The sequence below is a fragment of the Crocodylus porosus genome, unplaced genomic scaffold, assembly GCF_001723895.1.
Source record: "Crocodylus porosus isolate Cpor-Errol unplaced genomic scaffold, CroPor_comp1, whole genome shotgun sequence".
Taxonomy (NCBI): Eukaryota; Metazoa; Chordata; order Crocodylia; family Crocodylidae; genus Crocodylus; species Crocodylus porosus.
Window position 1 is genome coordinate 18,441,922 of NW_017728923.1, and position 23,893 is coordinate 18,465,814.

Genomic DNA, 23,893 nt, shown 5'->3' on the forward strand with positions numbered 1-23,893 from the left:
TAAACAGCCCAGGCTGAAGCCTAGCAGGCAGTTCCCCTCTGGCAGCCTGAGCAGCAGGAAGCTCTGCTGCAGAGCAGAGCAGCCTGACCGCCTGCATGTTGGTACGGGGTGGAGAGAACCCTGACAGGGAGGTATTGAAAAAGGGCCAGGGTGGCATGTTATAGCCACGAGGCTTATTTTGTGTTATAGGCAGTTGGCTCATGGCTTTGTGTTTCTGTTTGGTTGTTTGAGTTACACGGGAGGACTGGGTGAGGCTGTAGGGGTGGAGGAGGCCTCAGGGGAGCTCCCCAGTAGTGTGGGGGTTCCTGGTGCCATTGAAGGCACAGCAGTTTGTGCACGGGAGAGTGGCGCTGCGTTCTGGGGTGTCCTGACCCCAGCCCAGTGTGGATGACATTGGGAGGAGCTAGTGGGGTGTCCTGACCCCAGCCTATTGTGAAGCCCCAGAAGGGGGCAAGCCTATTGCGAAGCCCCTGGAGAGGGCGCATATGAGATTAGAGAGCCCGGTGAGGGCGAGTGTAGATATAAGATGTCCGGTGAGGGCGAGCATACGAGCAAGCCACCCTGAAAGGGGCCACTAAGGAAAGAGGATAGACACGATAACGTCCAGAACACCTGAGAGGCTTGGGGCGTGGTATTAGGGGTGGAAGGAGCCACGCGATGCCTATAGGGTTGGGGCACCGGAATCTATTTGTATAGAGCCAGGACCAGAAGGGTAAGAGCACCGGGTCCAAGGGGTCAAGTAATAGCAGCCTCCCTTTAATACTATAAAACCATCAAAGTCGTGGCGGGCGAGAACGAGGGTATTAGATGGGCACGGTAGGGGCACCAGGAGAGATCACGGCCGCTCCTGGGTCCCCACTCCGTGACATGGACATAAGGAAAAACTTCTTTACTGTCCGAGCCCCCAAGGTCTGGAATAGCCTGCTGCTGGAGGTGGTTCAAGCACCTACTTTGAACACCTTCAAGAAAAACCTGGATGTTTTTCTTGCTGTCATCCTATGATCCCTGCTGACTTCCTGCCCCTGGAGCAGGGGGCTGGACTTGATGATCTTCCAAGGTCTCTTCCAGCCCTAATGTCTATGAAATCTATGAAATTATTACTAAGCAGCTAACCATTATGTATCAGTCCACTTAATTATAATTACCATGACAAATATATTTGTACACTCAAACTAGTGAGGGAAGAAAGTTAGTACACAACTTAATTTAAAATCCCAACTTTATTTATGTATGTACTGTAGAGTGTGTGTATATACAAGCATATCCAATACCCTCACACTCTGCCGCCCTTCAAGCTTTTCCCAGTAGCATCTTTCTTAAACTTCCAACCACCAGAGACTTCTGTGACCTTTTATATCCTTAATTATCTGTGTCTTTCAGTCTGTCCTTTGCTGTACATTCTCTTGTTCATATAAGGTGATCAGAAAAGCACACAGTATCCTATTTGTGATCACACTAGGTACCTTAAGCACTGCTGGAATCTTTTCAATTAATTTACATTTCTTTGCTATCTTTGTTAAGCATTGTGCTGAAACCTTATTCGTTTTATTATCTATTGCTTTCAGATCCTTTCCCTGCTCATTGTTTTACAGAGGATGACTCAGTAAACATTCTAATAACTTATGCCAATTTCCTTTATGTGGAGAATAAAAAATAACAGCACATACGGTAGAAAGCACCCCAAGTTTACTGCTATCACAAATATTTTTCTCAGAACAGTGTTATCTACACTGTACCATGATGCTTTATAATGAAAGGAGCTTTGAAATATCATCACTACATCTGCAATCTGTAATTGCATTAACAATAAATGGAAAAAAAATACTTCTAAAATTACTTAATATCATATACTATAGTTGCAATTTATAAATTAACAAATAGAAAATTAGATGCAGAAAACGGTTAAATGTTATAAAACCCATACATTTTTAACACTTTACCCATACTGTATCTGCTGTCATTTGCCAGGCCTATGTCATCAATAAGGGCACAACTTTGTTTTCTTGAATATGGTGAAATGAGCAGGCATTACATGCACATATTTTGTTATTACATGTGCACTGAAGGGAGACTTTCCTTAAAAATATAGTGAATTAGTTACACTAGACTGGAATCTCACCCTGTCACAAAGTATCTGTAGTTTAACCAGAGAATAAGGATACAATTCCAAAGCCACACAATTCTGAAAAGGATGTACTGTGATGTTACTTCCTCTGAATTTTCTTTAATTCATAAAATCGCTCCCAACTATTTCGATTAACAATTTACAAGAGACCAATTATTATGCTAGATCTTTTGCCTACAAATAGAAACAGTCAGGTCATAATTTACTAATGGGTCACTTAGAATTGCCTTACACATCCCATATTTACCTAAATTCAAAACCTCTCCAAGATTAAGATAACACCCCAATCATTAAATTCTATACCTAGAAAAGTACAAATTGTAAGATAATTAGTGGAAAGTCATCTTAAAATTTGTCCTTCCTCTCTGCAACCTGCCCCCCTCACTGATCGCCCCCCAACCCCCTTCCCCCTACCTTCTACTGCAGCTCTGCTCCGCTGCGGCACTCAGCAGCAATCATAGCATAGCCCAGCCCTTCAAGTCTAAGACTAGGTGCCCCCAAGCTGACTGGAGGAGAGGGGAACCTCATCTTCGATTTGAGCAAATACAGTATTCTCAACACCAGCAACATCAGATTTTTTTTAAAAGCAAACCCTGAAGGAGCCACAGTGGCATGAGATATAAAGTGCAACAAGGCAGCTACAAATACCTTGTAATCTCAGAAATTCTGGAATAGTTAGAATAGAAAAGAAAATATCTTTTTTTTCCCCTATCACAACAGCCACTGGAATTATTCAGTGCAAAAAGTCAACGTCCTGTACCAAAATGTTACACTTCATAGAAAATGACCGGTTTGATCAATCAGAAAAACACTATTGACTACAAAACTTGATCAGCAGTTAAAAAGTTCTGAAGGTCTCCAACCATAAGGACAAATCACAAGGAAACTTGGAAATGCTACAGATACGTGAAGGTCATACAACTGAAACACGGTACAGTTACAGTTCTGAAGCAAATGAAGGGCCAGACAGAGTATTACTTCTAGCAGGCAATCTGCTGAACTCTGATATTCCACCTGCTAATAGCAAAATCTTGCCTGGTAGAAGAATTTTAATCCCTATGCTTTGAAAGGCCTTTTTGTAATACAAATTAGACAGCCAACTTGAAATTAGTTGCATATTGAGGGCTTAACCTTGGCGCCTACCTCTCATACCTGGTATGTCAATGGAATACAAAGATGTTTCAGGTTAATCAGTTTAAGTATACTCAATCAGAAATGCTTCAATGCAAAGAGTCTTCTTCAAAAACACATTTTCATACTAAAGACTTTGGATTTCCTCTACTTTCACCAGAATTATGTAATTATTTGTTATCAGGAATTGCAAGGGTGTGTAGAACCATTTCAAATAATCAGCAGTTAAAATAGGGTCCTTCTGTCTGGTTAAAATATGGAAGCTAGAGCCTTTGATTTATTCCCCCTGGCATAGCCTTCTATAAAAGCTGCATTTGCCTTTGTGGTTTGTTTTTATGGAAAGAGGAAAAACTGAACACATCAATTTTATTTTCAAATACATCAGTAGGACTATGTCCCCCCAAAGGCAAACATTTCTGCCATATCAGCAGAGAAGACAGCCTTGTTTCTAACGGCATTTTTATGCACGATACCATAGAACTGTTCTCTCCACAGGATCTGCACATAACTCAAATTGTATCCACAGATGACATTTTAATACTGCTCCCCTTCTTGATCTGAATTCCATTTATATTAAGGTAACATTTGAGGATTATTGATAATACGGAATATCAACAAATTCCAGGTCCCCCAATCCATACAAAGGAACTCACCCCACATTAATCTCTATCTCAAATGCCTCTAGGCAGAACATTTAAACTTGGTACTTCAGAAGTAAATTGTTAAACTTTATCCAATAATGTAAATCCCTCATAGTTCTCTCCAGGCCAATTTTTGTAGGCCTAAGCTGTCTTCTTGAATATTTTATGTCACAATCTCTCAATGACATAGGACCCCTTTAGCACAAGATTTCCTCCTGCTCTTTTAAATGGAAGAAACCAGCCATGTTAGTGGGTGGCGTCTCAAAACTCTGCTTTGTACTTAGCTTTGTCCAGATGAAAACTCAACTGCACTTGTTTAGCATCTCTATTCAAATCTGTGCTTTCCACTTGACCTTGGGTTTTAGCTGATGATATAAAATACTGTAAACAATGCAGAGGACTGCAGCCTCTACACAAGGAATCTTTAATTCCATTGACTATTTGCTTAGGGAAAGATAAAAAAGGCGGTGTGTGAGGGGTGGGGTGGGGGGGTTCAGATGGCACCTCTCTCTCTTCTGGGATAAGAATCATGTACAACAGCTGCTTCCCACAGAGAGGTACTTGGGCACTTCTGCACCCTGAGAAGTGGTGGCACATGGGGTAGAAGCAGTGGTAGGGTGGCCAGCAGTAGTGACCAAGCTGGCAGTACAATGATTACTACTATGTGCCCCTCCCCCTGCAACTTAGCACCTAGGGCTGGTGCCCCACTTACATCTCCCCCCCCCATACGGGTGACTGGTGCCTCCTGAGTCTGGGGAGGGCACCAGATTGCCATGGGGGGGTCCCCTAGCAGCCGATCACCAAGCCAGCAGCAAAACCAGAAGTAGCGCTTCCAGGGGGTGTATGGCCAATCTCAGGGGGTTGCCAATGCCCCCCGCAACTAAGCTACTGCCTTCCCTAATGACAAACATGTCTCCTACACAGAAACTCTAGGCAGCAGCTCTTTCAATGTTTACAGTCAATTATCAGGGTACCCTCCAACTGAAACCTGAATATTTAAGGGAAATGAGGATCTGGAACAGACCGAACTGGCTGCTGCCTAAATGAAAAAACCTCAAAGGGACTTTATCTAGAGGCTCCTGAAACTCAGGGTGTTGGAAAGTGGCTTTAAACTCTCCTCAAACTACTCCAACCATATCTGGCATTATGGTTCTGAGACTACAGTCAAGCTAAAATACAGTATCATTACAGGAAGAAAATTACTTCCTGAGCTTGCAGTCGATGGCCAGCAGTGACAATGCCCAGTAAGGATCAGCCTTTGAGGGACTGCATATAATGAATATGATTCAAAGAATGCCCCAAGAATTGTAAAGGAGATACGATTTTTAAACAGAGATGCAGAGAGTAGGACAAATGAACTTAATTAGAAAGGCTAAAGGTCTTTGTTTTTATTTGTTCCTTTTTCTTTTTTTTTTTATAAATATGTAGCAGCCATTTCTGAAGCAGAAAAAAAGAACAGCATAGCTGCCGCACACAGCATTGCTTCAACATCACCTAGCCCAAGGGTCAGCAGCCTTTTGCTGGCACGGGCCAGAGCTTATGACCTGGCTGTCGCTACAGGCCAGAAGTCTCTTCCCCTTCCCCCCCACCAAGTGGCTGGCATGTAAATTCACAGTCCCTCTGCAGCAAGGGGAAGCTCAGGCACTGCGGAGTAGCAGGCTCCACAGCAGAGAGCACGCTGGAGAGGAGGGCTGGCACAGGGCAGCTCTGTGAGAGTAATCTTCCATGCCGGATTAGATCTCCACAGGCCAAATTTGGCCCAGGGGCTATAAACTGCCAACCTTTCTGCTAGCTAATTACACACAGACAAAAAACAGTCAACACCCATAGCAATTAATCCCAAGAAAGGAGGAGGAGACTGGAAAAAACACTCATTGAGTCAACAAAAAGATGGCCTTTGAATTCATCATCCTCAAACACCGTGGCACCTGCCAATCACAGCAGTTAGTGGAATCTAAATCCATTAAGTCAAGCTGTCAAACTGAGCACCATGCTAGTACTGCCTCCATAGGCACAAAACAGCATCTTGGCAACCTGCAGAAGTTCAAGTTGCTAATGATCTTATTTGTGCTACAATTTTTTTTAATAGACGTAATTCTCAATGGAACATTTCAGAATATGACTAGGGGGATAAGAGTAACACAAATTATAGGAAATTCTGGATGGATCATCACCTATATTGCTACCTATTGTAACATCTATTCCCCATAAAAATACAGAGACAAAAAGCAGATTTTTGAAAATAGTGGAGGATTTGCTTTAACAGACCGTTATGTTACTTCAGCCCCAAAGTCTGCATATAGCCTCCACGTAGAGCGAAAAGCAAACATCTTTCAAAACGTTAAGCTTGTCAAACCTGTTTCAAAATACTATATTTACCATAAGCCTTGTCTTAAATCTGCATACTGGCTTGGGGCAGATGGCAGCTCAGCTCTGGCTTTGGCCCCAGTAGCAAGGAGCAGGAAGGCAGGCACAGATTTGAGGCGGGGGGGCATACGGTGGGGGGCAGGAACTCAGGGGTGGGGTGAAAATATGAAGCAGGGAGTACGGCCTAGAAACGGGGCAGCAAGGAGTGGAGAGGGCAGGCACCAAGGACAAGGCAGCAGGGCAAGGAAAGGGCAGGGGGAGGGGAGGTAGGGAGGGCAAGAGGTGCCCCCTTTATTTCCATTTAAAACCAGTTAAAACCTTATTTATTTCAGTTTAAAACCACATTTTTCAAGTGCACTTATCAAGCTTCAGCTGTATTTTACATGAGTAAAACCAACGGCTCCTCCACCAATCCAAACCAATACAATGTCCATTTGGCTCTCCTTCCATTTCCCTATCTTGTGTTCTTACTCCTTCCTTCATTTTTGGACTAACTCATTTATTTTACATCACAAGCTTTTCACGTAAAGTATTGTAATGTGCAAATAAACTGTTTTGTATCAACTTAACTCCTCCACTTTGTTATCACGTAGTGAAGCTTTCCACACATGACAACACCCTGTTTTCATTTTAAACAGGAAATCAAATAACAAGAGATCCACTGAGAGAACTTTCCCTTTTAGTGCTTTGTATGTGCAGCATCCATTCATTGGAAATGGGAATTGCTTTTCTCCTGCTTTCAAAGTTTAGTTGACATCTCTGTCAAAAGCCACTCCTTTGAGAATCAGTTTTGTCTGTGTCACTGTATTCTCTGCACTAGTACTATCTCACAAGTTTAAACTGAATTGATAGCATTACTGTAATTTTTAAATCTAAATGCCATAAAGGCATGTTGCCATTTCAAAATGCTGAAAACTTCTAGCAGTTTGATTTTGTTTACAGTACACATTCAGTTATGCCCCAAAAAATAACACACATGAAAATTGTGAACATATATATGAATAGTTGAGAATTAGACCCCCCCTACATGTTACAGATATTATGCAATTAACTGGTTAATGGCACAATTAAACTAAGATCAGCTACATGTGCAAAGTACTTATCACACCATAAAAGGGTCCAATTCACATAGACAGTGGAAGGCTGGCGCTAACGAGGCTTAGCCCCCACTTCCAGACTTGAAGCAGTATGCATGGTTGCAAGGCTCCAGGCTCCGGGGGGGTGGGGAGGAACAGACACTCGCAGCCCAGTGTGTGGCTCACTGCCCAGCACGGCAGGCAAATCTCTTGTCTGTGAAGGGGAAGGGGGGCGCAGATTGAGGCCCCCACAGTGAGGGAAAGAGTGGGACAGAGGCAGAGGCAGGGGCAGAGGCAGGATTGAATGGGCTCCCAGGGCAGGTTGTGGGAATATGGCAGTTCATTCAGGGCTGCAGGGGGGGCTCCTGCCACTGCATGCACCCTGGGGAAGGCACAGGGGGCATGTGCCCCCCAAATTTATGCGCAGGGTGGAGGTGGGCTGCTGCTGCAGGCTGGGGCTCTGCGCCCTGCTGCTTTTGCTGCTTCTGTGGAAGTTGTGCGACACCACGTGCCTGCTGCTGCTGGATGGGCAGGGGACGCAGCACAGCCTGGGGATGGCAGATACGTGGCACTGCACAGCTCCTGAGGCAGTGGAGTGCAGAGCCCAGTACACAGCAGCAGCTTGCCTCTGCCCTGTGCTCAAATCCAGGGTGCATATGCCCCCCTTGTGCCTCCCCCAGAGTGCACATAGTGCCCTGGGCTCCGATAGTCCCATGACTTGCCCCGGACCTGGAGCCCCATTCACCCCAGCCCCTACCCCTATCTCTGTCCCATTCCCTCCCTCACTATGAGGCCTCAATCTGCCCCCAAAACCCCTTCCCCTCCACAGCCTTACCTCCTGGGGGGGGTGCATGTGCACATGTGCTCAGCCCCCTCAAATAATACTTTCTCCCTCTGCCTGTGCCAACCAGCTCTAAAGTTAGACCTTGAAAATGTGCACTAACTTTACACTGGGTTGCTATTCAGCTTTAATTTGCATATGTAGCAGTGTCTCTTCTGGAGCTGGGAGCCCCATCAGCTGACCAGACTCCCAGCTGCAGGGGTGCACCAGACCCAACTGGAGGGACTCTGAGGGGACTCTCAGCCCTAGCAGCACCTGGAAGCTGCGGGGTGCGGCTGCTATCTCCCAGTGGTTGGGGGCTCCACGCATGTATGGGGTGCAGCCAGGACTGCAAGTCCTAGCAGCTGCAGGACTCAGATCCAGCTGCATGCGGGTCATAGCCAGGGTTGTGAGCCCAATAAGGGAGACCAGGATGGTGATCCTGGGCTCCCCCTGTACCAGCAATAAGGCATGATACAATCTTATGATCCCATAATCATGCCTCCTGCCATGCACATGTGCACATGTATGGCAGGAGGTGCGATTGTGTGGATTACATGCTAGTTCCTATGTCACCTTTACCAGCACATGTAAAGAAAGACTTTGTGGCATAGGCAAAAGCAGAAAGAACAATTCATACAGAGGTAGTGTTTTAACTTGCCATCTCTGGTTCTATTAAGGCAGATTTAATAGGTATCTTTATAGCTGTGAGATTTTTTTTAAGTATAATATTCTGATCACAACAACATATGTTTGTGTACAATGTAATTCTGCTGTCATCTGGAGCCAAGAGCACATTGTACCAATGCTTCATACTTTACACAGCATTCCTCTTAGTTCCAAAGAAGCTTATATTTTCATAGATTTCACAGACATCAGGGCTGGAAGGGACCTTGGAAGATCTTTGAGTCCAGTCCCCTGCCCCAGGGGCAGGAAGTCAGCTGGGGTCATAGGATCCTAGCAAGATAAACATCCAAATGTCTCTTGAAGGCATTCAAAGTAGGTGCTTGAACCACGTCTGGCGACAGTCTATTCCAAACCTTGGGGGCTGTGGAATATTAACCTGTGAAATCCTGACCTAGTACCTAACTCTGTGAGAAAGTGCTTCCTGTTCCCATCTCACTTCCAAACAGCAGACATTCTTGAGCTGACAATGCCCTGCGTTAAGGATGAAAAACTTTTCTGTAAAGTTCCAGACTTCGCAATTCACTCTGTATCAGGCTCTGGATCTGAAATAGTTTACATTGATTGATGTTCAGGGCACAGTTCAAGCCCCATCTACTTGCAGTAAAAACTGAGGAGGATCCAGTAGATAAGAATTTAGCAAAGAAGTTATGGCAAGAGTTAGCTCTATTTTGCTTCTGTCCGTTTTGTAAATTTAACTGATTTACAGATTTGTTGGTTGGACTTCTTGAGGTAGGTTGGTTAGCCGTTTCAATATCTGATTCATTTATATGGATTAATTCTCTAGATTTGTGCAGCCAACTTCAAGGAAATGTTCTTCTGATGGCTTTATAATGATGTAAAAGAAAGTGAATATGGAGTGAAAATATATAGCTAAGAAATTGTAAGATCTATCTGACTGGCTTTGAGTTCTTTAATATATTAGAAATCAAAATTATTACAAATCTTAACAGACTTCATAAGTTTTGGCAATTTTATACTACTATCTCTGCAGTAAGTAGTATAAAAATAACAGCATATAAATTCCCATTGCTATAGTATCCAGTCTAATAGCAAGTAAGTATAAAATGTTAGAATCTACTGGCTCCAAAATCTAAGAATAACACAGAATTCAAATTTAAATTTTACATCATACCAAAACCAAATTAAACGAATAATAATGAAAACAATCTGAAGTTAATGATTATTTAGTTTATTTTAGGGAATTATATTTCAAAACCTTTTTCCTTTACTAAATGTATGCTATGCTAATTAAAAAAATGTTAGATGAAGACACAGAAATATAATTTTCTAGTAGCCTCCTGTGAAGCAACAAGCCAACAAAACTTGCTATAAGGAAAGCTATCTATGGAATAGCCAAGGTAGATGTAATGAAGAACAGTAATGAAGTCATACATTTTGGCAAGAGGCAGCTAAAAGTTTTTCTTTTTAAAACACAGCTTACTTCTGCATTACACAACACTAACAGACTAATCCAATGAGAAGCAGTTGCTACAAGGAGCTAAATTCCCAATTCAACTCACCATGCAAGCACGTGTTTACGTACTTTCAATCTGAATATGAATTAAGCACATACTTAGAGAAAAGGATATTGTTACACCCTTTGCTGATTAAGGATGCAAGAGCTTCCAACTTTACTAATGCCAGGACTTCCTATCCTACACTACAACAGTAGAACGTTCTTTTTGTAACATTATGAGTAAGCATCCTCTTTTAAACATGCCCTTCCAACATTTATGCTAGTATTATCCATTTACCAGTCATGCAGAATTTGTATGATTCATTTTTGTGCAAGTATTTCACGCAAACATTGTAGGTGTATTTACTATTTAAAACACATTTGCTATAAGAGCAGTATCTTCAACATGGAAGTCATGTGTATGCAACTCATGAAAACAGCTATGACAATATATAAACTGTAAAATTAACATATTTAAATCATGTCAATTATTTTTCATGTCAGTCTGGATTTACTGTAATGAATGAACAGTTTCACAATAACCCAATAAGCTTCCTACAGTTTTTGCTGTACCATATTAGAAGAAAGCAATGTATATTAAAAATGCACGGAGCATACAAGAGTACGTATCAAATTTTAAATATTTAACAGATTAGTCATTTTAGCAAATATGACTAATAAATAACGTATGTGCAAGGATTTCCTTAGTAAAACAAGAATTGTTTGTTGCACACTGGATAGTGTTGGAGTATCTTGCCCACTGGGAAGTTTCTGTATTAGGAAAATTGGTAAATATTAGGGGTGTGCTGATGGAGATTTTTTGGGCCAATACCAATAGCCAATTTTTAATGAACCATATTGGCTGATACAAATCTGATTCTGATATCCAGCCCCAGTGTAGAAAGTGGCATCTGACTGGTAAGTCTATTGTGGGGGAAGGGGTGTGGGGTGGCAGACTGAGGCCCCCACTGTAAGGGAGGGTGTGAGACTGGTGCTGGAGCTGGGGCAGGTGCTGCCCAGTCAGGGTGGGGCGGGGCATGGGACACAGCTGCAGCTTGTCTGGGGGGCGGGGCAGGCAGAGGTGATTCCTGCCACTAAGAACATCCCAGGAGGTCATAGGAGGCATGTATCCCTGGATCTGCACACAGGTTGGGGTGGGCTAACACTGCAGGCTGAGGCCAGGGCTGTGTTGGGCTCATCCTGGCATGGGGTTGGGCTGGGCTGTGCTCAGGGCGGGTGGCAGTGGCACTGGCAATTGGGGCTAGGGTAAATTTTGGGGTGGGTGCAGCCTCCCCGAACCCTGCTCCCAGTGTCACCACTGTCCACCCTGAGTGCAGCCCGGACAAGCCCCCCACTGGGAAAAGCTTGGCACAGCCCTGGCTCCAGCCCACAGCGGCAACCCATCCCACACCATGAGCAGAGATCCAGGGGCACAGGGTTCAAACCACGGCAAGTGTCCCCCCACCCCTGACAAGCCATGGCTCTGTCTTGTGCCGCATCCCAGCTGGGTAGTGCCTACCCCTGCCCCAGGCCCACTCTCACTCCCTCCCTCACCATGGGGGCCTCAATCTGCCTCCCCCATGACCCTTCCCCCACAGACTTACCAGCTGGACCCAGCTGTTCTCCATGCTGCCGGGCTGCACTCCTGGCCACCTGTGTGCTGTATTGTGGCTGCATGCATGCACACAGCATTTATCAGTCGCATCAGACAAAAAAAAGCCAACTGCCAATACCCTCAATTTTCCTCATATGGGTGCCAATTTGGTATGGGACCAATGTATCAGTGCACCTCTAGTAAATATAGAAACCCATGATTTACCTTTCCAATGCCTATAATTTTTTTTCCTGTGTGTGTATATTTTATAAAATCTTATACCCTTTCCTATTTGAATCTCCTCTAAATTAAGTAGACATAGTCTTTTCAATCTGATCTCAGATGGAATTTTTTATGTGCTTCTACATATTCATCCATGTATGAGCCTCCTTTATTTTGTTTTTGGTTTTTTTTTCAAGTTTGGGTGACAAGGGTGTGAACACTAATCCATGTAAGGATGGAGCATTATAGCCTATTTATGAACTTTTAATTTTTTTTTTTACTCCTAATGCTTTTTTCCTCTGTTTGAAATCGCATGTGTGGGGCATACAGTGAATGAAGGAAACTTGAACGAATGACAGAAGCTCTATGTACTGCAGGAGCTGTAAGGGATAGTGAAAAAAGAAGGTGGGCAGCAGAAAGAGAAGGGATGATGTCATGGTGAAGGCACTGGACTGGAATCCAAAATAACGAGGTCTTATCCCTAATAATGTTATAGGCTCATGTAGTTTTAACCACATCTCAAACCAAAATTTTCAGAATTGGCCCTTAATTGATGTGTCCACAACTGAAATACTACGTTTGATTCTGATATCCAGAATTCAAGGAGGACATTGTGGGAGGTTCAGATAAGAGCCACAAGAATGAGAATATTCCATATAAAGATTTAAGGAAAACATTTCATTTAACTTATCGAAAGAAGTGTGAAGGGTGACTCAATCACAGTCTTCAATTACCTAAAAAGGGAGCAAAACTTTGGTAAAAGGCTTTGTTTTGACAGAAAAGGGTATGCCAACAAGCTCCAAGTGTTGCAAGTAAAACTAGATCAGTGCAGACTATAAATAAGGGGCACATCTACATGAGATGTTTACTGTGGAGCTGCCTAAACAGCTTCACAAGAAAGTCTCAATGTCTACATGTATGGCCCTATTAAGCCACAGGAAACTAATCAACTCCACTGCAGGTTAGTACTTGTAAATACAAGTACCATCCTGCGGTACAGTTCTTTGAATTGCACCAATGCACGTGTAGACCCTGACAGAGATGGCTGGGGCACAAGGTGCTTCAGTGTGGGGGTTGATTGCCAGCTAGCCCCACACTGGAGCATCCTCATATGCCAGCCAGTCCCTCCACAGCACACTGAGCTGAGTCAGAACAGCTCCAGGCTGGCAGGCAGACTGCCCCCTGCCACCCAGGGCTGCTCTGACCTGACTCAACGTGCTGCAGTCCCAGGCACATGTCCAAATGTGGCACCTAGGAGCCTGGGGGGCAAGGAGGGAGGCAAATCAGGGCGACCGCCCCGATTCCCACGTTTTGGGAGGCCCTGTGGAGCCAGGCGGGGTGGCTGTGGCAACTCTGCACTGCTCCCAGCTTCACATCTGCCCGCTCAGCACCCCACCACTGAATCTGCCGCTGAATCAGATGCCTCTGGGCACTTGGCACCCCCTCTGCCACCGGTTTCATATCTGGGGGCCCTGCACAGGCTGATTTGCCCCAGGCCCCACATCCTGCTCGGGTAGCCTCTGCCTGGAAGCAATAAACTCTGGAACAATATGCACTGGAGTTCATTGCTCCACGCTAATAGCAAATGTAGATGCACCCAAGATTTTGTAAAAGTAATTAATTACTGGAGAATTATACCAACGGCTGAGGAAGGTTGCTCCTTCTCAATCAAAACAGACTGCAGGGGCTTAGGGGCCTTTGTTTTTACACCACTTCATATAATCCAAGAACGGCCACAAATAAGCACAGCCTCATATCACCAGCTCTCCCCCTCCACACCGCTTTTACAGCATTTTCCAATAGCCCCTCAACCAGGTCCAAACATCTGTTCCCTGGGAGCTGGGCTGGCTTGCTCCAAGACCACTGATCCTAAAGTGGGCAAACCATATAAGGTTACAATAAAGAACTCAAATACATGTACATCAGTAATGCAGTGTAACATCACTCCCTTATAACCTTAATTCTGTTTTCAAATGATTTCATTTACATGCTGCCAAACAACTTTCCATTTGCTGATTAAGAAAGCAAAACAAAACAAACAATATAAAACACATTTAACCTGTATGCTGTCATTTTCATATACTTACAATTAAAAGCTTTGTTCTCTATGTTCAGTTCCAAAGAATGTTGTGCTGAGGAACTGGTACTTCCAGGTATTTTATCCTAAAAGGACATCTAAAATAACCTAACTTTTTAGGCTTTTAAAAAACAACCCCCCAGACACTGATTAAAGATAGCAATATTTATAGGGATATAAAAATACTGCAATAAATTGGAGGTTGTTCTGTACCAATCCTACAGTCGTATGGTTACCTTTGACTTTAATGGGAACAAGAATGAGCTTCAGGTGTGTCAAGCAGCTGGTGGTCACTAATGTAATTCAAATAAACTGTCTTACAGACATGCAGACCAGTGAATAACTGCTAGCTTAACAATTAGTTAAAATCTAGTTTCAGGGATCTCTCCAATAAGTGACTACAGAATAAGCTGCTGTAGTGGAGGCGGGGGTGCTGCAGTGGGGTATATCACTATAGTGAGAATAGGCCGGAGAAAAGGTGAATAGATCTTGATTACATGGAGTAAAATTGATGGATGAGTACTGAATTTTACATTTGCTCTTGAATAGTAAAGTTATCTTAGATCTTGATAGTGTTCTTTCCAGCTACTTGGAGAGTCAAGGCAAAGTCATTCTCTATCAATCTTAAAGAAATGCTGTGTATTCTTTACAGATTAGGTAACAGCAGAGTAGCGGATACCATGTAGTTAAGTCAGCATTCAGTATGAAAGCACCTTACTCGGTTTCCACACATTCAGGCAATCGTTGAATTTCATCACCAGTGGAAAACAGAGTGGTTTTTATTTTGATATGTCCTTCATTGGGGAACTATAATCTGCCCTTGCAAGTGGGACAGACCTATTTAGCTGTTAGGTTTTTAAATCAGGACTGTCCGACCGGTGGCCAATGAAGAATTAAGCTGCAATCCCTGGGTTCCTGCCCAGCTGCCGCTTCCCACCCTACAACAGCTAGAGTCTCTGGGCTCATCCTCCCATCTCAGGCTGCCTCTTCTTGCTTCTCCGCCATGGGGAGAAGTGCAACAGGCACCATAGGGAGTTGAGGGCAAGTATGGGGCCATGCTTGGAGAGGGACTGCGCCCACATGGTGCAATTGTGAGGAGAGGCCCTGTGCAGTGGTATCGTGGGTGCCCATGAGGGCGCACACTGCAATGGAGAGGTGTGGAGGTAGGGAGCTTAGAAGTTGGACAGTGTTTAAATGTGTATACACTGCTGTACATAATGAAAAAACAAGTCTATTTGTCCATAAGGTATCTTCTTTTCTCTTCTCTCTATTTACCTCTCCATGTTACTTTCTGACTATGTGAACTTCATATTTTTGTCCTAATTCCAACTGGCATATTTTGGTTATAGCATGATAAACTAAAGAGCAGCATGATGTTAAAGCTAAATTCTAATCTTAAACATGAGTTGTGCAGAAATCATGAATTCGGATCAAAATAAAATTTTATCCCATTTGAAATGAAAAAAATGGAAGGAATAAGTATATAGAAAACATAATAACCATACCAAACAGAACGCCATATTCTGAATCTTACTGTTTTACAAATGATAAGTATGTTTGCTTCTCAACTACAATCACAGAAAGAAGGACTGGAAGGGACCTCTAAGATCATGAAGTCTGGTCCCCTGCCATGGGCAGGAAGTAACTGGGCTCAAACGAGCTCAGTGAGGTATGTGTCCAGCCTCCCTTTAAAGGCTGCCAGAGACGGTGATTGCACCACCTCTGCTGGAAGTTTGTTCTAGATTCTAGTTACCTATATGGAAAAGAAGTTTTTCCTTATATCCAGCTGAAACTTTTCCATAACTAGCTTGTTTCCAGCATCTTCCCGGGGGGGGGAGAGGGGAGGAGGAGGGGAAGGGGAGGGCTTTTCTGGAAAGTTGTTCTCCTAGATCCTGGTGTTCTCTCTTGACATATTTGTAGGCAGCTATCAAGTCACCTCTCAGCCTTCTTTTGCTCCGAGTGAATAAACCCAGATCCCAAAGTCTCTCCTCATAGGGCCTGTCCCCCAGGCCCTTGATCACGTGGTGGCCCTTCTCTGCACCCTTTCGAACTTGTTGTGAGGTTACAGATGCCTGATTTCCTGGAATTTTTCTCTATTTTTACATAGTTGGAACATTACTTCCCACTCCCCCCCTCCCCAATTTTCTTTATGACAAATGTTTGGGGCTGTCTGCATTTGAATCTGTATTTGTATCATTCACATTTGTATCATTCATCCCATTACAACAGGAGGAAAAGTGAACAGCCCCCTGTCCTTTTCTACTTAACTGTCATCTTGTCACGTTCTTTTTCCTCCTGTATTCTGTAAAGAAACATACTAGACCATATCTTATGACTCGCATTGGGAGTTTTGGACCTATATGAAAGAATAGTTAGCATTGTCCTCTTTGAAGAAAGCAGACCCTAAGTGCTCTGGAGTTTCTATTAATCTGTAAGAAACAACTAACCAGAAAACATAGTAATAGCCCAACAATTTCAGGAGGATCAGAGAAGAAAATCCTGTTGAAAATGGCTGTAAAGCATTTCCCTTCTGACAGGAAAAAAATACTCTCTCATAAATGTTACACACCATACAAGCATTTTTTGCTGATACTTGTCATCTATTAAATATTCAGGGAGGAAAATAAATTGTTTTAATTGTTTATGTGAATTCACATTATCTTTATAAAATTATGAGATACAATTTCAAAAAGATGATAAGAACTATTTCTTTTTCTAAGCTCCACACTTGTACTATCTAAATAGTAGAGTCTGTGGCTTCTCTCCCACATATGTTCAACAGACTCTTCAAATGGCTGTAAATTTAATAGTTCTTCTAGAACGGGGTGGGCAAAATCCAGCCCGTGGGCTGAATCCGGCCTCTGAGGCCAGTCTATCCGGTTCATGGAGCCCCTAAAAAGATGTAGAAAATTGATATTTCCCTGCCCTTGATTCCTGTCAAAAATGACAGTAGGACCCAGGGGAAGCCCACCTGGCCCCGCCCCCCCATCTGGAAGCCCCAGCCAGGGTTTCTGGGCTGGGAGCACGTGGCTGCCCCGGCACGGGAAGCTCAGGTAAGTGGGGGGGGACACCACAGGCAGGGAAGGAGAGTGGGGTGGGGAAGCGGTCCCCCCCGCCCACGCCTGGTGCCTCGCACTGCAGCTGCTTGCAGCTCACGTGGAGCTGCCTGTGCCCACTCTGGACAGCCCAGGAGCCAGCTGTTGCCAGACTCCATTCCTAGCTGCAGAGTGAAGTGAACATGGGAAGGACCTGGCTGCACCAGTCACCGCTGCCTCAGCCCCTGGCTGCCTCTGCTGCTGCCACCAGCTTTCTGGAGCCACTACCTGGTTCTCCTCCTGCCCCAGGGCCCCAGGGTGTGTATGCATTTTCCCCAGACACTGCTGGGCTGTCTCCAGTGGGCCTGGGGGCACCAAAGAGGGATGGGGGCCAGGGTGGATGCAGGAGACAGGTGAGAGGAATGGGTGGGAAGTGGGGGGAGAGCCCCCCTCAGGCTGAAGTTGCCTGGGCCCTGGGAACAGCCTGATGTATGTGCACAGCTGAAAGACACGCCTAAATGTGTGTGACAGTGAGCCTAGAGCACGTGAATTCCAGGATCCAGGTGAGTAGCCAGCTCCCTGTGCAGCCCTCCACCGACTCCCTCAGCCTCGCTCTTGAGCAACCCTGCCGCCAACTCCCTCCCCTTCCCTCTCCTCCCCACAGTCTGCTGCTGATGTGGTGGGTGAGGGACTGGTGAAGCACACAGAATCACAGACAAGTAGGGCTGGAAAGGACCCCTCTGCTCACCAGGCCCCTAGTGGCAAGTTACATCTGTGCAGATGGGAGAAGGCTTCTAGACTTAGGTGTGACTGCTCCAAAGTCGAAGCTAGCACTAAGTTGATCAACATTGGTGTGGCTCAAAGTACAATGTGTAACAAGGCCCTGTTTACACTACAGAACTATTGTTTGTATACACTAATTAAGAATGCATGAATAACAAATCCCCAAAGAAACTCACCATAATTTAAAATGCATCATTTCTTCTACAAATTTAACTATTAGACGATCGTTCCAGATATGTTTAGTGCACTTTCTCCTTATTCTCTGAAAGAGAAAGTAGCCAGATGGACTTGCTTTGAAATAGTCCACACACGGTGAAGCTGTAACTCTAACTCATGTCTTTATCTGGGCAAGCAAATGGATCCACATGTTCAATTGTTAAGAAAATGCAGTATATACACATTACAGATACTGTGCCATACTAGTGTAATCTCTCCTAATTAGAAGCTTCTCACTTGAAGATTCTTGGAAACAACTCAACATCCCTGCAACTATCTAATGATTAAGGTGTTGTTGTCTTAAAGTGCCCAACTGTGCCCCTTTAAACTTTAAACATTCTCCTGGCATTACAAAAGCTGTAGCTATCCCTTGCTATTAATTAAGCATGTTACAAATTAATTTTATTTTGAGAATATTCTCATTTGGCATACCAATTTATGAAGTAACCAAATGTGCTTATAATTGCTCTCAATTGCTTTTCATCTCCTAGATGCAAGACTTTAATCTCAAAATGCGTTTGTAGGTGCTAAACAAATCACCTAGGTATAAAACCCTGTGTGTTCCCTCTCCCAGCTAATTTTATAAAACTGCTGTGAAGACAAACAATTAAACAAGTCTGTAAATTAGCACTACTAAACTTCATACATTCTGTTTTCACTGATCTCTTACAAAGGAGATAATCTTAACTCTTCCATGGCAGAGCCCAGACTCAGTCATATTTTTTACTACTGGCATGGAGAGGCAGGATCTAGAGAACAAATGCAGGGATATGGGCAAGGCAGAGTTTGGATTACAGCAAAAGCAAGCAAGAGCAAGGCAAAGCTACTGAATCCAATGTTAGCCTAAGAGGCCTGAGCCCCAGAAGCAGATAGCTGGGGTCGGCCAGTCTTTGCTGTGTCAGCTGAGGAAAACCATTGCTGTCACTTCTCATTCTGTCTACATGCATAACTTCTCATTTTTTGTCTGCTGGTAAACCCAGCTACTCGGTCTTAGAGTGGAACGGTAGGGACATTATCTGGTCCCAAGCTGGAGCTGCATTTTTAAATTTTTGGGACTCCAAACCCACTGAGATCTTAGCACTATCTACAAAGTCTGCAAACATCTGCAAAAAACGAGCTTTTACTAGCTTTAAATGACTTAATATAATGAATCTGTGGTTATGATATTGTCTTTTCGTAGCTATAACAACAGACATCATCACTGATAAATATGTCTGTATCAAGATAGTGTTAGAAGGAGAAACATATATAAAGGCATAAATGTCCTTTGGCATGCTTTGCTCAGTTTGGTTTGTGTTCTGTGATAGGTTTAACTTTTCATTTTAAATATTCAAAATAGGCTTACGGTAGAATATATGTACTCGAATCCAAAGAAGAACAAAATCCATAAATTAAAAGGAAATGAATCTTGTTGAGTCTCAGGTTGATGATTTCAATTTTCAATGATCTGTTACAGCTCTTTTTAAGATTACAGAAGTGATGTAAACCACTAGTATTTTGACTGGGTTTAGCTCTTTCAGCTTTTTACACATGAAGAGGAAAACAATTCTTCCCCACAAAGCCGGTCAGTTACTGGAGAAATGATGCTAACATGAAAGTAAGGAAACTGTATTGTTTATTGCTGTTATAGATAAGACAGGTTATTCTGGTTACTGACTCCTGAACTCATTTTGTGTATTGTAGAGTTTAAGCAAAAGTATTTAATGGTTTAAGATCAAAATATTTTTGGTAAAGATGTTAATTGCTTAATCAGTACTCAAGAGAAAAATGAAGTGTTCTTCCCTTCAGCTCTACTAAAGCTGCCATTCAAAAAGCTTTTCAGGCTTAGTATTTCTTAACCCCAAAGCAAAAACGAAATACACTTTTTTATCCCCTAATTAGTATGTTTTACTCTTCAATTTTACAGAGTTAAACATTATAAATTGGGATCAAAGGGGAAGACTGTGCACTGGTATATTAGCTACTTAAATTATTTTGCATCCATAAATTACAGAATCAAAAATATGTCCTTCATCCCCTGAGCCTGCACAGGACACAGAAGGTAATATTCAACCTCTCCTTAATAATAATGTAAAGTCAAGAATTCCCCAAATTTCCTCTGGACAAAAGCCAAAGCATTATACAAAAGTAATGCTATATAAGAAAGAAACAGGATCAAAAAACAATTAACATTAAAGTCTGTGACAGCTTTACCAATAGTAGCACTCTTCCGTTATTCTTAAAAAGACAACAGTTGCATAAAAATATTTAATTCTTTAATAACTAAAAGAAGCTACCAAGTTACACTATATATTAGATTAATTGTGTAAATGGGAATGTACAAGCCATTGGTAACCACAAAATTAAGGAGAGCACATGAAGTTCCAAATATGCATTCTAGTGAGAGTTAATATTGTGATGCAACCAGAACAAGTAAGCTCTTTTAAAAATTACTATTACAGTGCGCAGATATAGTTTAATAGGCCGCACTAGGCACACCTACACATGAAATTAGTGTGCCTAAATAAACTCCAGCACCGTTTGCACTGGAGTTTATTGCTCCCAGGAGCAGTATATCCATATGTGCCCAGGACCACCACATATTGAGCTAGGGCAGTGCAGCATCAGTTGGCAAGGGGACCATGGGGCCAGCTTGCCAACTCAGGGCTGCTCCAACCTGGCTTAATGTGCTGCAGAGAGGCTACAAGATAGTGCTACAGGTAGCCCCCGCACTGTAGTCCCCTTGTGACCCAGCCAGCCCTGGTCACTGTCTACACATGCATTGCAGCACAATAAATAACTGTTGTGCAGTACTAGACTACAGTGGAGCTAATTAGTACACTATGACCTAATAGCGCCAAACATGTAAACGGTGATGCTTTACTGCAGAGCTTGGTCAACTCCACAGTAAAGTGCAATTGTAGATGCGGCTTGTATATATGAAATAGTACTTCCGATCTGAAGGATAATTCATTAAGAAAGCCTCTTGGATGCAGAATGTACTAATGGTGAAATGAAAAACTTTACGGTTTCCAAAACAAAGAGTTTCCAAAATAAACGGCTAGACCTACTCAGACTGTAACACTTGCAAGAATGCCTTGAAGAGGAAGTGGAAGGAAATATCTAAGATACTTACATGGCCTCGCTCTCACAGTATCTATACATCTGAAAGCCCTTATTTCACTTACTCTTGCAAAACCGCTCTCATGTAAAGCTATACCAGACGCAAAACTAGACACTATAGGCCCTGCTTTTTTTAAGTGTGTAGATAGCGGCTTTACAGAGACAAAGTTACCTTTTAAAGTCACACAAAATATGTAGAAAGTGCATAATCATTTATAGTATGGAGAACATTTGTAATTTACATTGATGATTCAGGAATAGTTTTATATCCTAAAAAATAAGGACAAAAGCCCATACTAGTGATAGTGATGAGCATCTTGTCATTGTCCTAGTTACCTGATAGGTTTTCCTGAAGCTTATACTTATTAGGACTATATGGATTATTGCATAGTGCACATAACTGGAGATTGAGGTATTTCAATAAAACCTGCAGCTTGGACCTTCAATCCAATTCGGAAATTTGAATATTAAAAAAAAGCCCTCATGGGACAATCTGAATTTTCAACCTGTAATTAATTTACCTAGTATGATCCCTGATAATACTGAGAAACTGGCTAGCTTGAGTTCTATTACAAATATATGTGTTAAGGGAAAATCCTAAATGAAAAGTGACCAGTATTAAGTTTGTATTTTCCTATAATATTTACATATCAATCTCAGTAGTAAGATAAATTGAAGATCCATAATTGCTTCATTTTTAAACTGAAATATTTACTTACACTGCATATAACAATAGGCCCATAACACCTTAGATATAGGTCTCTGAAAATCTAACCTATGATCCCTACATGTCTGTAAAGCAATCTAAACCGTTGTTTGTTTCTTCTAAACAGACACTCTAATTCTTGTTACGAGAAATCTATTAAAGGATACTTATGAAGCATCATTTGAATTACTTCATATAAAAATAAGTTTTGGGTGAGATTTTTTTGGTAGGTTGAGTAACTGGACCACCAAGAGACAAACATATCAGACAATCATTCTCTATGCCCTTCAACATATTATTTGTCCTTTAATTGGAAAAAAAATGTTTTCTCATGAAGTACAGAACACAATCTATACCTTCATTAAGTAAAATAACTTACCTGTGCTCATGTTATATTTTGGAAGATAAGGTTAAATTTCCAATTACATTTTTCATTCTAATGCATTCAGGAAATTTTCACAATAACAAATCTTGAGATTGCGATTTCCTTTTCAAGTACCTTGTTTCCAATTGCCTTTTTTGGTGGGAAGTTAAAAGTCCTCACTTGGTGGTATTTATTCTGTAATTTGTGATGTAAGCTTCTGAATTCTGCATATCTTCGATACACATTCCATTCATCATCTTTTATCCTGATATATACCTGCCAGAAAGATAACAAAAGATGTTTTAAATTCAACCACTACATTCTTTTTGTCACTATTTTATTAAATGACGTACACATATACACACACACAATTTTCACATTTGTGTCATAATGATAGAATCATAGAAAATTAGGGTTCAAAGGGACCTCAGGACATCATGTAGTCCAACCCCCTCCTCAAAGCAGGACCATCCCCAACTAAATTGTTCTAGACAGGGCTTTGTCTAGTTGGCTCTTCAATACCCCCAAGCATGGAGATTCCACCAGCTCTCTAGGTAACCTATTCCAGTGCTTCACCACCCTCCTAGTGAGAAATTTTTTCTTAATATTTTATTAAACCTCCCTTGTTGCAACTTGAGACCATTGCTCCTTGTTCTGTCATCTGTCACCACTGAGAATAGTCTAGTTACATCCTCTTTGGAACTACCCTTCAGGTAGTTAAATGCAGCTATCAAATCCCCACTCAGTCTTCTCTTCAGCAGACTAAATAAACCCAGTTCCCTCAGCCTCTTTTCATAAGTTGTGTGCCCCAGCCCCCGAACCATTTTCATTGCTCTCTACTGGACTCTCTCCAATTTGTCCACATCCTTTCTATAGTAGGGGGCCCAAAACTGGACACGGTACTCCAGACATGGCCTCACCAGTGCAGAATAGAATGGAATACTAATGCACCTAGTATGCTGCTAGCCTTCTTGGAAACATGGGCACACTGATGGCTCATACTGGAAGTTGTTGAATTTTAGATCCACAAATATATATATTTTTTCTGAATACAGTCATTACATTTGCTGGTTTTGTTTTACAGGTCATCAATCTAATTCTATTTTATTAAAATCAGTGATGACTTTAGGTGCCGAGTACATGGGGGGGCTAAGGGCCCTGATCACCCTTGGGAAGAGGGTAGGGCAACCACCCACCTTTAATTGGGCAGGACAATCCAGTCCTGACATGGGAACATCAAGTCCCAGTCCTGTGTTGCAAGACTCCAGGACATCATTTGTCCTGGATTCCCAGTACCGTGCAGGGATCCAGGTTTTTGTTTACCGCAGAAAAATGTGAGAAATGGCAGATTTCTCCTTGCAGGCTGTCAGAGTTCCAGCCTGCTAGGGACTGCTGGGAGTGGGACGCAGGGGGTGTCACATGAAGTTATGCGCATATACACATGCACAAGACCAGGAAAACAGCCCCAGGCAGCAGTGGAGAGCAGCCTCC

The 23,893-nt window shown here is 42.7% G+C and overlaps 1 protein-coding gene across 1 annotated transcript in view; it reads right to left on the reverse strand.

Annotated features, from left to right (window-relative positions):
• Positions 1–23,893, reverse strand: part of SNX29 (sorting nexin 29) — a 445,875-nt gene that overhangs the window by 103,647 nt on the left and 318,335 nt on the right. The window contains exon 19 of the mRNA XM_019540166.1: positions 22,538–22,678. Within this exon, the coding sequence (XP_019395711.1) occupies positions 22,538–22,678 (141 nt within the window). The remainder of the gene's footprint in view (positions 1–22,537; positions 22,679–23,893) is intronic.